The 14,131-nt window shown below is 33.6% G+C and overlaps 2 protein-coding genes across 2 annotated transcripts; both read left to right on the top strand.

The window, feature by feature from the left end:
* Positions 1 to 282: 282 nt before the first annotated feature.
* LOC111894645 (desiccation protectant protein Lea14 homolog) lies at positions 283 to 2,868 on the top strand. The gene is made up of 2 exons (XM_023890737.3): positions 283 to 609; positions 2,440 to 2,868. Exons 1-2 carry the CDS (start codon positions 404 to 406, stop codon positions 2,687 to 2,689), a joined length of 456 nt encoding a protein of 151 aa, XP_023746505.1. The 5' UTR covers positions 283 to 403; the 3' UTR covers positions 2,690 to 2,868.
* Positions 2,869 to 3,696: 828 nt separating this feature from the next.
* Positions 3,697 to 5,242, top strand: LOC111894543 (desiccation protectant protein Lea14 homolog). The gene is made up of 2 exons (XM_023890613.3): positions 3,697 to 4,102; positions 4,763 to 5,242. Exons 1-2 carry the CDS (start codon positions 3,897 to 3,899, stop codon positions 5,022 to 5,024), a joined length of 468 nt encoding a protein of 155 aa, XP_023746381.1. The 5' UTR covers positions 3,697 to 3,896; the 3' UTR covers positions 5,025 to 5,242.
* The last annotated feature ends 8,889 nt before the right edge of the window (positions 5,243 to 14,131 follow it).

The following is a 14,131-nucleotide window of genomic DNA, read 5'->3' as shown; positions in this document are numbered from 1 at the left end:
TGTATTATTTATATAAATACAACTCTCACACATATAATTAATGTGTGGTTGATTCAATCTTAGTTTATAATGCTGCAACTTAGTATTTTATTTTCAAATTTTCATATAACATTTTGTTTTTCTAATTGAGCAAATATTCCCCAAAACTGAACTTATTATATATATACTTTGTATTTTGATCTATGGAGAAAAATTATGAAAACGAATATCACGTGTGACTCACTCTTTGCGGCAAGATCCATGTAATTTATAATTTATAATACCACCATCATTTTTATGTATAAATGTGGCATGTTATCTCCACTAACTAGGAGCAAAAGCAAGTTCTTAATTAGTGCGAAACAATACAATTGTTTGTACACTTTTAGAAATATATTGCGGTTAATTGATCTTCGGCGGAGATATGTGCGGTGTAGTGGACATTATAAAGCATTTATTTTCAAATACGTTGGCGAGCATAGAGAAACCGAAGGTGAGAGTGGTGGATGTCGATCTGAAAGGTGAGGAAGATGGGGTTTACACTTATCTGGTTAAGCTCAATGTTTCAAATCCTTACTGTATACCTATTCCACTCAGCGAGATCCAGTACGCTCTCAAAAGTTGCGGCAGGTTCGTTTCCTCGTTATCATGTTATCTTCGATTTCCTCTGGTTTATCTCTTACCCCCACACACATTTCCACACATGCATGGAATATGGAAGTCCTTAACTATCAAATCTAAATTTTACTAAAAAACTGAATTATATATATATATATATATATATATATATATATATATATATATATATATATATATATATATATATATATATATATATATATACTAGTTTATAACCTATGGAAACCACAGTTACAAAATTAATTAAATATTCATAGTAAAAAATTCAAAATTATTAATTAATTAATTTGTATAAAATTTTAAATACATTATTAATTAAGAGATTTTTTTATTAGTTATGTAAAATTATAATTATTGATTCAAATAAATATGTGTAATTAATTTATCATATATATTAGACTTTTTTTATTTGTGAACTAATGAAAACAATAATATAAAATTTAAAATTTAAAATAAAGAATAAATATATTGACAAATAACATCACATTAATTAGGAGGTTTAATGAATTTAAAATAGAGAATTAATAGAATGACAAGTGGCATCATATTAATTAGGAGTTCTAATATTATGACACTTGACAAAAGGACTACTCTTTTATTAGTGTGTGTATATATATATATATATATATATATATATATATATATATATATATATATATATATATATATATTCTACATCACCCATTTCGTTAAAAGCACAAACATTAAACCCAATATTTGGACGCGGTGCGTTCGCATGTGACCCATGTCCGTAATAATTAATATAGGTTCGATGACTTAATCACGTGCGGCGAACCATGGAACGTCATTTAAGTAGCTTTTGTTGTTTATTTTCGTTTATTTTTTTTTCGTTATAATTTTTTTTTCTTTAAATAAACAACTATATGTTTGGTTTTAACGTTTTTAAATTTTTTCGTTTCTTTTAAATATATATTTTTTTCATTTTATTTAACATATTTACTATAACATGAAGATACTTGTGTTCTCATTTTTTTTTTTGATTTTTTTTTATTATGTAAACTAAATATCAGTTTGAGTTTTTAATGTTTCACAATTATAAATTTTTAAATAAGAAAAATATTAAGGATCATAATATTTCCGTTCATATTTTTTTTTAATCATATTATTTTTTATCAAAAAATTTTGAATCATATGATTTTGGATCAATAATATATTCAATTAAATATAGGTTTTGTTCAAAAAAAATTATGAATCATTATATATTTTGAATTATTTGATTTTGAATCATGAAAGATATAATTAATGATTATAAAATATTTGAGTCTAAATATTTTTGGATCATAACAAATTAAGGATAATAAACAAGTTGAATAAAAAGTTTTTTTTAATCATAAGTATTATGAATTATCATATTATGTTCAATATATTTTTTTTTAAATTAATATTTTTTTAAAATTAAAAATAAATACTTCAAAAACTTATTTTTAAAAAAATTAGTTTTACAAAGTCAATAGTATATTGAATAAAAGTATCTCTTAAACTTTTATGATTTTTTCAAAATCTTTTTTATGGGTTTTTTTATAAAAAAAAATATTTTTTTTTCAAATTTTTATGATTTTTTTCACTAAATCGTCTAGTTTACAAAATTTTCTTTTCGGTTATAAAGTAACTTTGAAGGCCGTGTTTCCAACAAATAAATAAATAATATGTTATACCTAGTATTTGATTTTGATGAGATTCACGTTTTAAATCCAATTATTAAAATAAACTTTTTTTTAAGATGCTCTAAGTTATCCACTTTGCTTTATACATGTGCTATACTGATCATGATGTTTAATTTGTTGATTAATTTGAAACTAGCTTGATAGCGAACGGGACAATCCCAGACATAGGATCACTCAAAGCGAAAGGTGACACCATATTATATGCGGAGATTAATTTGCCACACGGTGCGTTGGTAACCTTGGTCCAAGATATCACTGATGATTGGGACATTGACTACGAGCTTGATGCCACGCTGGTTATAGATTTCATTTGCGATATCAATATACCTATAACTAGCAATGGTGAGATCAAGCTTCCTTCGGTCGTCGACTTGTTTCCTAATTAAATATGTGTGAAAAAAAATAAAATAATAACACCAATCTCGTGATCACATGTTTTTCAATTATGTTTTAATTTGTAATCCTTTATGAGTTCTCGAATGAATGATAATTTGTAAATGGTGTTATATGCAAACTTGTATTCGTTATCAAACATGTATTTAATTTGTTTCAAAATTTGTATTTCCACCCTCGTTTTGTTGATATGGACTGAGGTGATGAATTTGATTACAAATTTTAGGTTGGCTATGCTTTCATCCTCAAAGTTTAAGTAATCAACAGTTAGACCGGTTGATTGGTAAAGTTGATTTTAGTTGTTAAGTTATGTAGGTAAAATGGTAAACTGCAACCCACTCCAAAGTTTCCGGGATATATGTTAATTGCGGAACACTAACTATATTTTGCAATGTTTGAACTCTACGTGGGAATTCCACCATTTGTTCATCCTCTTGCTCTTGATTCTTAAATTGTTGTGAATCCATTATATTATTTTGGGGGTTGTCATTTTTCTTATTTGTCTCATTGAAATATAGGCATTCTATAGCAATTCCCACAACTTTAGCAAACATTCATCTTGTGAATCCCTATTCAAGGGAGTACAAGTAGTGTGGGTAATTAACTATTTCTAGTAGAAAGTCAAGAGAAAACACTCATGTATTATTGAGTTACTATTTGTAATTTTCCATAAAAATTATGAACAAGTAAATTGACATTTTTTTAGAAGTCTGAAAGATGTTCGAAAAGACAAACTAACCGGTTGTTTGAATCAAGTTTTGTATTGTCTATCTTCTTAAACTATCAATATTTCCACATGTGAATGAGGATATAGTTGGATAACTATTTTGTATTTTTTATAAAATCAAAGGTATGTTGTAACTTGTAGTATTTTATTTTGTTTTAACAATATAATATTTTCTGGCTGAGCAAGTATTCCCAAAAAATTGTACTTAAAATTTGTATTACGCCATACCTCAAAAGAAAGTTTATTTTGATCTTATGGAGTATAATTATGAAAACGAGTATCACGTGTGGCTCACTCATTGAGGCAAGACCCATGGGCCATGGATCCTTTACCCCCCACTCCACTCATCACCATCACCACCACCACCAAGAAAAATGAATAATTTGGAGCAAAAGCAAGTTCTCAGTGCGAAACCTTAATCCGATAGTTTTACTAGCTTTTAGAAAGTGCGGTTGACTATCTTCGCCGGAGATATGTGTGGTGTGGTGGAGATGGTGAAGCATTTATTTTCCGATACGGTGGAGAGCATAGAGAAGCCGGAGGCGAGGGTGACGGATGTCGATCTGAAAGGCGTCGGCGCTCACTCTGTCACTTATCTGGCTAAGGTCAACGTTTCAAATCCTTACTGTATACCGATTCCACTCGGCGAGATCCGCTACCTTCTCAAAAGTTCCGGCAGGTCAGGTTCAATTCGTTTCCTATCATTTAATTATGTAATTCGTTAAGGATCTTCTTCTATATACACACTCGAGGGTTTCTGCACGTTCAGTTACTATTTAAAGATTCCATTCGATTCTGATATAATTATATTTTATCTTGTCTTCTGAATTTATAATTATTATTTTAAATTATATAGTAACTTAATTAATTTGTTTTTGTTTACGATCGAGTTTATCTAATTTGTTGATATATAAACGTATTTGGAGATTTCATTATAACTTGTTTATCGACTCATTTGAGTTTACAATTTCTTTTATTCCATGATATGGTTAACGATTTTGATGAGGTTCACGTTTTTAATCCAATAAAACAAACTTTCTTAATATTATCTTAAATTTTAAAAGTTCATCTTATTCTTTTGGGGAAAAAACAAACAACTTTATATTATATGTCCAACAAAAAAAAAAAAACAATATCAAATTATTGTTTTATATTATACGTTTGAGTACTGTATTGGTATACGTACGTGTGCTATATATATATATATATATATATATATATATATATATATATATATATATATATATATATATATATATATATATATATATATATATATATATATATATATATATATATATATATCTAATTAACTTTGGATTGATTGATCTTAAACTAGAGAGATTGCAAGTGGCACAATCTATGACACAGGTTCACTAAAGCGGAAAGGTGACACCTTACTATATGTTGAGATTGATGTGGCAAACAGTGTGTTGGTAACCTTGGTGAAGGATATCGCTGTTGATTGGGACATTGACTACGAGCTTAAAGTCACACTCATTATTGATTTCCCACTCATTTGCGATATCAGCATACCAGTCACTAGAAATGGTCAGATAAAGCTCCCTTCTCTTGCTGACGTGTTGAAAAAGAAAAAATAACACCAATCTCATCTCCTCTTTACATACTTTTCAAACATGCATATTTCAACCTGTAATATATCCCTCATAACTTCTTGAATTTGAATCGTAGTTTGTAAATGGTGTGTGAGCATTTCACCCCTCGCTTTGCCTTTACTTTATATTGTATATATGTCTCATTCTAGATTTAAGTACCTCGTTTTGTTGATATGTATGAATGAGTGAGGTGATTTCAAATATACACTTACACTTTGATCCTTAAAGTTCAAGAAATTAACCATGGGACCCGTTGGTAAAGGACAATCCACAGTGGTGTATACCACTTTACCAGGTTTGGTTGTTGGGTCATGTCGGTTATAAAACTGCTCTATGACCTTGTCAAAATGAAAATCATCCATATGATATGTTAATTGAGTTTACCATGATAAAGTCACCTTTAATTGTTTTAATTTTAAGATTTAAAGCAATCATCAATAGACAATTAGACATATATATATGTATATATGTACGGTGAATCAATTCTTACAACGAATCTTGAAAACAGCTTGGGAACTCGCATGTCGTAATAAAAGAAAAACTATTGGGATGTTTAAATTTTAATACACCCGTGATTTGGGAACTATAAGTTTTGACCACTAAATGCGAAATATCCATAAAAGAAGTTAGGACTTATAGGACATTATATCCAACAGTTCTCTTTCTCAAAGCTAAGTGGTAGATTATTGCAAATGGAATTACAAAAGATTTTTCTAAAAGTAACGAGTTTTACAAAATATATAAAAAAACATGTATGATTCAAAAGGGTTTTCTATGAAGGTTTTCCAAGAGGCTCATATGTAAAATATCGGATCCATTTGTACCAAAAGACATTATATTTTGGAGGTTTTGCGACGAAAATTTAAATTGATGCCCCCAACAAAAATTGTTGTAAAATGTTATCAAGCCTCACTTGTTAATAATAAATTGAAATTGCTATAAAGCAACTTTCTAAAAAAAGATAAACAACACCAACTTATTATTATTTTCTAAACATACATCTTCTAGTATTTTATAAGCAAATTTAGATATTATGCTTTCATTATAAATACTTTTAAGAAACTCTTCTCAATCGAAATCAAAGCCAAAACATTTAATCTATCTAGAGAAATGGTACATCGCTAATAAAATTTAAAAGAATTACTTTTGAAAGACTTCTTTCCACTTATACAATTATAGTGTGAGTAATCACAATATTTTGTATGCTAACCAAAAAGTGTGATACATTTTTTTTTAAAGAAATTTAGTATTTGTGTTAGTTATATAATGTTCAATTGGTAACTTTTTTTTTTTTTTTTAACAAATCCAACTCCTTGAATAAATCATCACCCTTAATGTTTGAGATACGATCATTTTATAACCTCTTTACAAGATTTGTTTTCCAACTTTCCTTTATTAGTTATTATTCAATGGCTTCAACTTATATGCTAAAAATAAAAAGCCAAAATTGTCTTCATATTGCTTATATATCTCAAATATTCACTCCAATAAACCAATAACTTATATGCTATGAATAAGAAGTCAAAATTGTCTTCAAGAAAGTTTGTCAACTATAAGGTTTTTATACTATATATATATATATATATATATATATATATATATATATATATATATATATATATATATATATATATTCCTATTCTAATTCTAATTCTAATAAAAGAATATATTTAATCTTATATTGACAAGTGTCATACAATTAGAACTCCTCATTAATGTTATATATCACTTATCATGCCACTTGTCAACCTATTAATTATCCATTTCAAATTTCAAATTTTAAATTTCCACTCTAATTACATTAAATTAAAATTGATTATCCATTTCAAATTTCAAATTTTAAATTTTCCCACTCTAATAATATTAAATTAATAATTGATTCTTCATTTTAAATTTCAAATTTTAATTTTCTCACTTTAATTATATTATATTAATAACATTAGATTGAAAAATAAAATAAAATTAATACATATTATAAGATGATATAACTTCATGTATTTATTTAAATCAATGATTATAATCTTATATAACTAAAAAATATCTCTCAAGTAATAATTTATTTAAAATATCAATTAATAATTTTGATTTTTTGATATGAAAATTTAATTAATTTTATAACCGTGAGAACCACGGGTTATAAACTAGTATATATATATATATATATAGTTATGTTTTTGCTTGAAAAATGACAAAACTGCACAAATGGTCCCTGTGGTTAGCTGAAAATTGCCACTTTTGTCAAAAAAAAGTTTGGACTAGCACCAGAGGTCCAAACTTTTTATTTTCTTGCCAGTTTGGTCCAATTTGCTTTCAAAAATTTTATAATGACGGTTTTGCCCCTGAATTTATCCTTTGTACTTTCTTTTTTGAATATTTTTATTATAGAAATTAAAATAATACTCTCTCTATCTCTCCCCCCCCCCCCCCCTCTCTCTCACTCTCAACAACTGCAAAAATATAAAAATAAAAATCATACATACTCTTAACCAAACAATTCTCAAAGTGATTTCATCATAGACAGGTATACCCAATCTGAAAAATCACGAATCTTCATCATCTTCGTTTCTCTTCATCATCCATCATGAAGGAAAACCCCAAAGTGATTTCACTTACTGGGTCGACATGATCTTGACCATCGTCCAATATGTAAAATTGATTTCATCATCGATGAGATCTTGAGTTGATTTAAGAGAACAAATGAGGAGATAGTATGGGAAAACACAACGATGGCGGTGACAATAAATAGGGAAGATAGAACGTCCAAGACATGTTGTTCTTATTGGTGAGCATACTCTTTGGATCTCGAACCTCCTGAGAATCGATGAGCACCACCGGTGGCATATCAATAACTTCAGATCCAAGCTTCGACGATTCCGATAGTGGAGGAGCATTCACCGCCAATCAAACTATCCTCAAAGCATTCTCGGAGTAACCCAAATAAGTGTGGATTCGTTGAATGTGGCTTGATGTCGATTTTTGGATTTCTCGGTAGAGGTGAAGGCAGTGGTCGGCGAATTACAATTTCCTACCCCTCCAGATTTAGCGAAGGTTATGGAATTCGTCTTGATTGTTACGATGGAGAGATCCGTTTTGGTGAAGATCATCCCTACATCTGCAAAAATCGATTTTAGGTTTAGGGTTCACATCAGAAATTGATTCAGATTAAGCGATGGTTGTGGAATCCATGTCCTTACCTCTTTTATCTTGTTGATTTTCTCCTGTTAATCTCTCTGATCTTTGTTATGATCTTTGTTGACCCAGTTCATTTAATGTATTTCCGATGGATGATTCGATTTGGTTAATGCATTTTTGGTTTGTGGCTAGATTTGGTTTGATTTTTAGAACCACGAATTAAAATCTTTAAGGAAAATTTTGTGTTAAGCTTTTGGCTAGGAGGTGTAATTCGACAAGATAGAGAGTTAATCTGCCTAATTCATATCAGGGGCCAACCATTTTTTTTCTTTCTTCATATCAGGGGAAAACGCATAATATGGCTCCAGCAACAGGAGAGAGAGAATATTTTTTATTTTCTTTTAATCAGAAAAAGATTTAAATAAATAGAAAAACTAAAAAATCAAAAAACAAGGGCAAAACCGTCATTATAAAAATGTTTAAAGCAAATTGGACCAAACTCGCAACAAAATGAAAAGTTTGGACCTCTGGTGCTAGTCTAAACTTTTTTGGACCAAATTCGTAATTTTCAGCTAACCATAGGGACCATTTGTGCAGTTTTGTCAAAAAAATCAATTATTAGAAAATTAGTGGTAAACCTACTAAAATGGTATCAATGAAAAAAAAAATTATAAGTGTGAGGAGTTATTTTGTAACGTCCCATTTTCAAAACCAATAATTTTGGTTTTATTAAGGTAAAACTCCACATTATAAAATCCGTATTAAGAAAACCATTTGTTCCAAATTACATTTGTTGAAAATCAGAGTAATATAATAACGCGGATTCTTCATTGCAATTGATGAATGTGTACAGTCACGTCTTTACTTTTCCATGATAAACAATGATACCTAAAAAATAATAACAGCTAGGTAAGCATAAAGCTTAATGAGTTCCCCCAAAATACCCCTCATAACAAAAACATATTTAAACGTCATGACGGGTTTACAATTATCGGATTGGATTACACTCAACCTATAGTCATCGGAGTAGATTGCCCTACACGTTGGGTCCACATTCATTGTAACATTCATAATGTAGATATTTACCCCTTTAACCCTTGGAATTAAACTTAATTGCAAAAGAGGTCCCTACGTACGTTGTGCGTACATATGTGTACCCTTAGTGTACTATGGTGGTTTGGATGCGTACATGCACTATGTACACAGGGCGTACATGGCCTAAGACAAAAACCATAATTTTAGAGCATGAACCTTATTTAAACACTCTTATGTCATTTGGACCTAACTCTAAATAACCTCCATTGCCTCCTATCATCCCTAAACCCTAGTTTGCAAGTGAGTGTGATTCTTGAGCTTAAAAGTGATTTTGGTGGTCATTTTAGTGTGTTTGCAAGAAGGAGAAGGTGATGATCGAGTCTTGGACGTGGTTGAGCTTCTAGATCCTGTATCTACTTCATCTTAGGGAACTTTTTGAGGTAAAAAGTCCAGACCTTGCTTATCCTTTTGCTAGTGTGAGTTAGGGTTTGGTAATAAGTCCATTTTTCGTCCATGGATCCTTTTTTATGAGTTTGAGCAAATCTAGAGATTAGAAATGTTAGATTTGAGTTCCTTTGGCATGTTAAAAGCATAAAATGCTAACTTGATGGTTGTTATGGCACCATGCATGAGTTTAATATCTTAAAGGGAGTCTTAATAGATAAAATGAGGTGTTGGGTTCCCATATGGCATGCAAAGGCATAAAGTTTCCAACTTTATGCCCTAGGACCTTTAAGACAACCAAGATCTGTAATTGGACGAAGTGGCTTCATGAATTAAGCACTTAATGGCTTTTTGTGCAAAGCAACTTCTACCTTCGACGTATTAGTTTGTACGATGCGCGTACAACCAAAGAACTCAGTACGCTAAGCGTACTGATGATGTACGTTGGGTGTACGCTACCAGTGAGTTTTAGGCTTTCATTGGGCCTTTGATCCATTTGGGCCCCACTTAGCCTTGGGCTTGGATCTATTAGAGTATTTAGGCCTTTGAACTTGTTTTTAGACCATAGGTGTCATGGTTGGGCCTCTTGGACCTTGTGGCCTATAGTTGTTTTGAATCTTGGATGTTAGGACTATTAAAGGAGAAAGACTTTTAGTCCTTATTGGAGGAGTTTGCACTTAAGGTTTTAGCCAATGCCTTGAGTTTGTGACTTAATTCTAATTAGGTTAACTTGTGTATATTCATGTTGAGATATCTGGACCGGTAGTCGAGCAGTATTTTTATCAGCAGTCTGAGGTGAGTCTTTTCACTATATCAATGAGTTGAAGGCACTAATGTTAGCCCATTATCTAATATGTGAACTGACACTTGTTATGCAATTAATTGTCTGAAGACCCCAGGGGTAGCCCGTGGCACTTGTGTGAAGACCATGGGGGTAGCCCGTGGCACTTGGATATCTGACCATGAGGTAGCCCATGGCATTCTAGGTAAATACCATAGGGTAGCTTATAGCACTTGGATATCATACCATGGGGGTAGCACATGGCGTTCCACGTAAAGACCATGAGGTTAGTGATGGGTTTTGAGCATTCTAACACTCCTATGGTGTACATGCAACCCTAGAAACCTTGGATCTATGTTTTCTCGAATATTCATGCAAATTTGATTTTTCCAAGGTTCTCATCCTAACTAGCATGGCATGGAGTACTTGTAATATAAAAACTAGTAGAATGACATACCTTTCTTGTAACTTGGATTCCTTAAGACCTTGTGAGCCTAACACCGTAAATGTGATGCCTCAAATGTTTCACATAACACCACAACTCTTGGAATAACTTGAGAGAAGAACACTTTCACTCAAAATCGGCTAGCCCTCCTTGTTCTTGTCTTAGTCGCCGATTTTGCATACCATGAGGTTCATTATATAGCGTGTCACATGTAGGGTTACACCATGTAAACCCTAATGTGCATGGGTTTTCATTTCCCCTATGATCCATGGGTTTTAACCTCCATGGAGCATCCATGGAGCACCCAATGGGTCCTAGCCCAATCTAGTGAATCATGGATCATAAGCCCACTATATAAGAATGAAAGTGTAACACCCCGTTCTTAAAATATCTATTTATGGGTTCCCGAGATCAAGAGTAAGGTTGTTTCGGTCTTTCTTGAGAAATGGGTTATTATGCGGGAAGGTTTCGGATCGGGGTGTGTTGCTAGAAGCGTAGATCTTCTCGACACCTTTCCATGCATATAAAGTTCGTCGGAAACAAATCTAGAATGAAGGAGTTATGATACTTTAAAGATATTGACATTTATGACCCATAATGGAAAAAGTGGTGAAAAAGACCATGCATGCGTTTGGGGACACGCATGGGTACGCTCAACGTAAGCTGGGTTACGCCCAACGTAGTAGGGTGAGTGGTCGCGGGTACCAGGACGCGTACGCCCAACGTACACCTAGAGTCATTAAACCCTAATTTTAGGGACATCCACTATAAAAGGAACATTATGGTTCCAACCCTAGCCTCCATAAACACTCTCCTACCCTCAGAAAATCCTAGAAAACCATCCCACCTCCATTGTTGGGTGTGTTTGACCTTGGAAAGCTTGTTTTGGAAAAGGAGACCCAAGAAGAAGAAAGAGGAAGTTGTCAAAGAAGGAGTGGGGTGGTTGGAGCTCGTAGGTCTGGAAAGGTATCATCTTTTGGAGCCCTTTTGAGGTAAAAATTTCATATCTTGATGTCTAATCTCTTAGATCTCCTCTAGTACAAGTTTATGGACCTTTTGGTCCCAAGATTGGGTCTTTATGAGTTAAGCTCGTTTCTAACACTAGGGTTGCCTCCCTTAGAGTCATATGAGTCCTATAAGCAGTAAAGTTCCAACCTTTGGGGTTCTATTAAGCCCATGCATGAGATCTAGTTCTCTTATTGGGTGTAGAAGATCATTTTGGAAGTTTGAGTTGGTTTGAGCCATATTAAGTCACCAAGTCGGTGACTTTATGGTTTAAGTCGTGAAATAAGACCTGGATCTGAGTCTGTAGCCCTTAGAATGGAGTAGTAAGCACTTAATGAGGAAATGACTTAACAGAGCACTACGCTGAGCGTACGTGCAGGTACGCCCAGCGTACTTGTCATGGAGCTGGTACGCTAAGCATACGTTAAGTTACGCCCCGCGTAACGCTGCCAGTTGGGCCTTGAGTATTTGGGCCTCGGTGTGGGCTGCACTTTGGACTTTGGGTCTTTAGGCCTTAGTAGGCCATCAGGAGTCAGGGAAGATGGTCCAAGTATGGGTGTTGGGCTTAGGGTAAGGCCCAATAAGGAAAATGGGCCCAATGTAGCAAATTGGGCCATTAGTGGGCTTGAGAGCTTACCTAGTGTTGGGCCTTTCATATTTTGATTGTGGGCCTTAGTCATGTACCAGATTGAGTTAAGCGTAAATTGGTCAATTTACCCTTGGAAGGATATTGTGATTGATCTAATGGTTATTTTTGCTACTTTGGCTAGTTCGGGATTTCTGGTGAGACAGTGGTTCAGGCATCTGTTTCTTCAGTTCAGAGTTTCGGTAGTTACGAGGTGAGTTATCCTCACTATATCGATAGTGTAACATCCCAAAATACAGGCCAAAAATTTTATTTTTAAATACATTATTATATAAAACCAACAGTGTAATAAAACATTTGTAATATCATGTCATATCAAAACCAAAGTGGAAATAATCAAACATGTTATCATAAACCAATATCAGAGTGTAATCCCAAAGATCTCATGTGCGGAAAACCATAGTGTGATGCGTTGCGATCAAGCCAGCTCCTTTCCTTTAAACACGAAGTACCTGAAACCAAAACTGAAAACCGTAAGCACGAAGCTTAGTGAGTTCCCCCATCATACCACATACCACACAATCATATAACATACATATACTGTCAGGCATATCTGGGTGCCCGACCTACCCCTTCGGTCCTCTCGACCGGATACTGTCTAGCATATCTGGGTGCTAGCCTCCCCTTCGGTCCTCTCGACCGGATACTGCCTAGCATACCTGGGTGTTGGGCTCCCCTCCGGTCCTCTCGACCGGATACTGCCTAGCATATCTGGGTGCTGGCCTCCCCTTCAGTATCTTTCAACCGGTAACCGGGGACTATTTCACCCCCTAACACTACCACATAAAAGCATAACATAAACACATAAGTCATATACTGCCTAGCATATCTGGGTGCTGGCCTACCCCTTCGGTCCTGTCGACCGGTAAGTGGGGACTATTTCACCCCTACTACTACCACATAATATCATATCACATATATCATAATCTGTCTAGCATAGTTGGGTACTAATCTACCCCTTCGGCCCTATCGACCGGTAACCGGGGACTATTTCACCCCCTACTACCACTATCACATAACATCATATCATGCTAGCACATAAACATAACATGTACTAGCAAACATAGACAATTATCACAAAGACAATCATCTAACAACAACTCTTACTGGTGGGCCGGCATTGTGGCCGTAGACCCACCGCTACTGGAAGGTAACTCACCTCACACTGCTGAAGTCCCGAAGACACAATCCCACACTTGCCAAAGTCCCGCAGACTCGATCCCAGCTGCTGGCTGACAGATTCCCGAACTGTCAACACCAAAATAACACCCAATTAATAATTGGGTCCCAATGCATAACCATAAGTACATTCTTTGGGTAATTACTACATTACCCCTAGCTTGGCTTATTCAAGCCCAAGGCCCAATCCATAGGCCCAAAATCAATTAGGAATCAAAGCCCAACACATGGCCCAATTTTCCAAATTGGGCCTAGGCCTATACATGGTCTCATTCTAAGGCCCAACATCATATAGTCATTAAGGCCCAAACCTTGGCCCATCTATGGTCTCATTCTAATCCCCTTACATGGGCCTTACCCCAGGCCCATTAAATTATTCTAGTTCATTGGCTTGACTTTGGATGGCCCATTAATTACCCAATCCT

This window comes from Lactuca sativa, chromosome 7 (assembly GCF_002870075.4).
Source record: "Lactuca sativa cultivar Salinas chromosome 7, Lsat_Salinas_v11, whole genome shotgun sequence".
Taxonomy (NCBI): Eukaryota; Viridiplantae; Streptophyta; class Magnoliopsida; order Asterales; family Asteraceae; genus Lactuca; species Lactuca sativa.
This window is presented reverse-complemented; position numbering and strand designations above follow the sequence as displayed.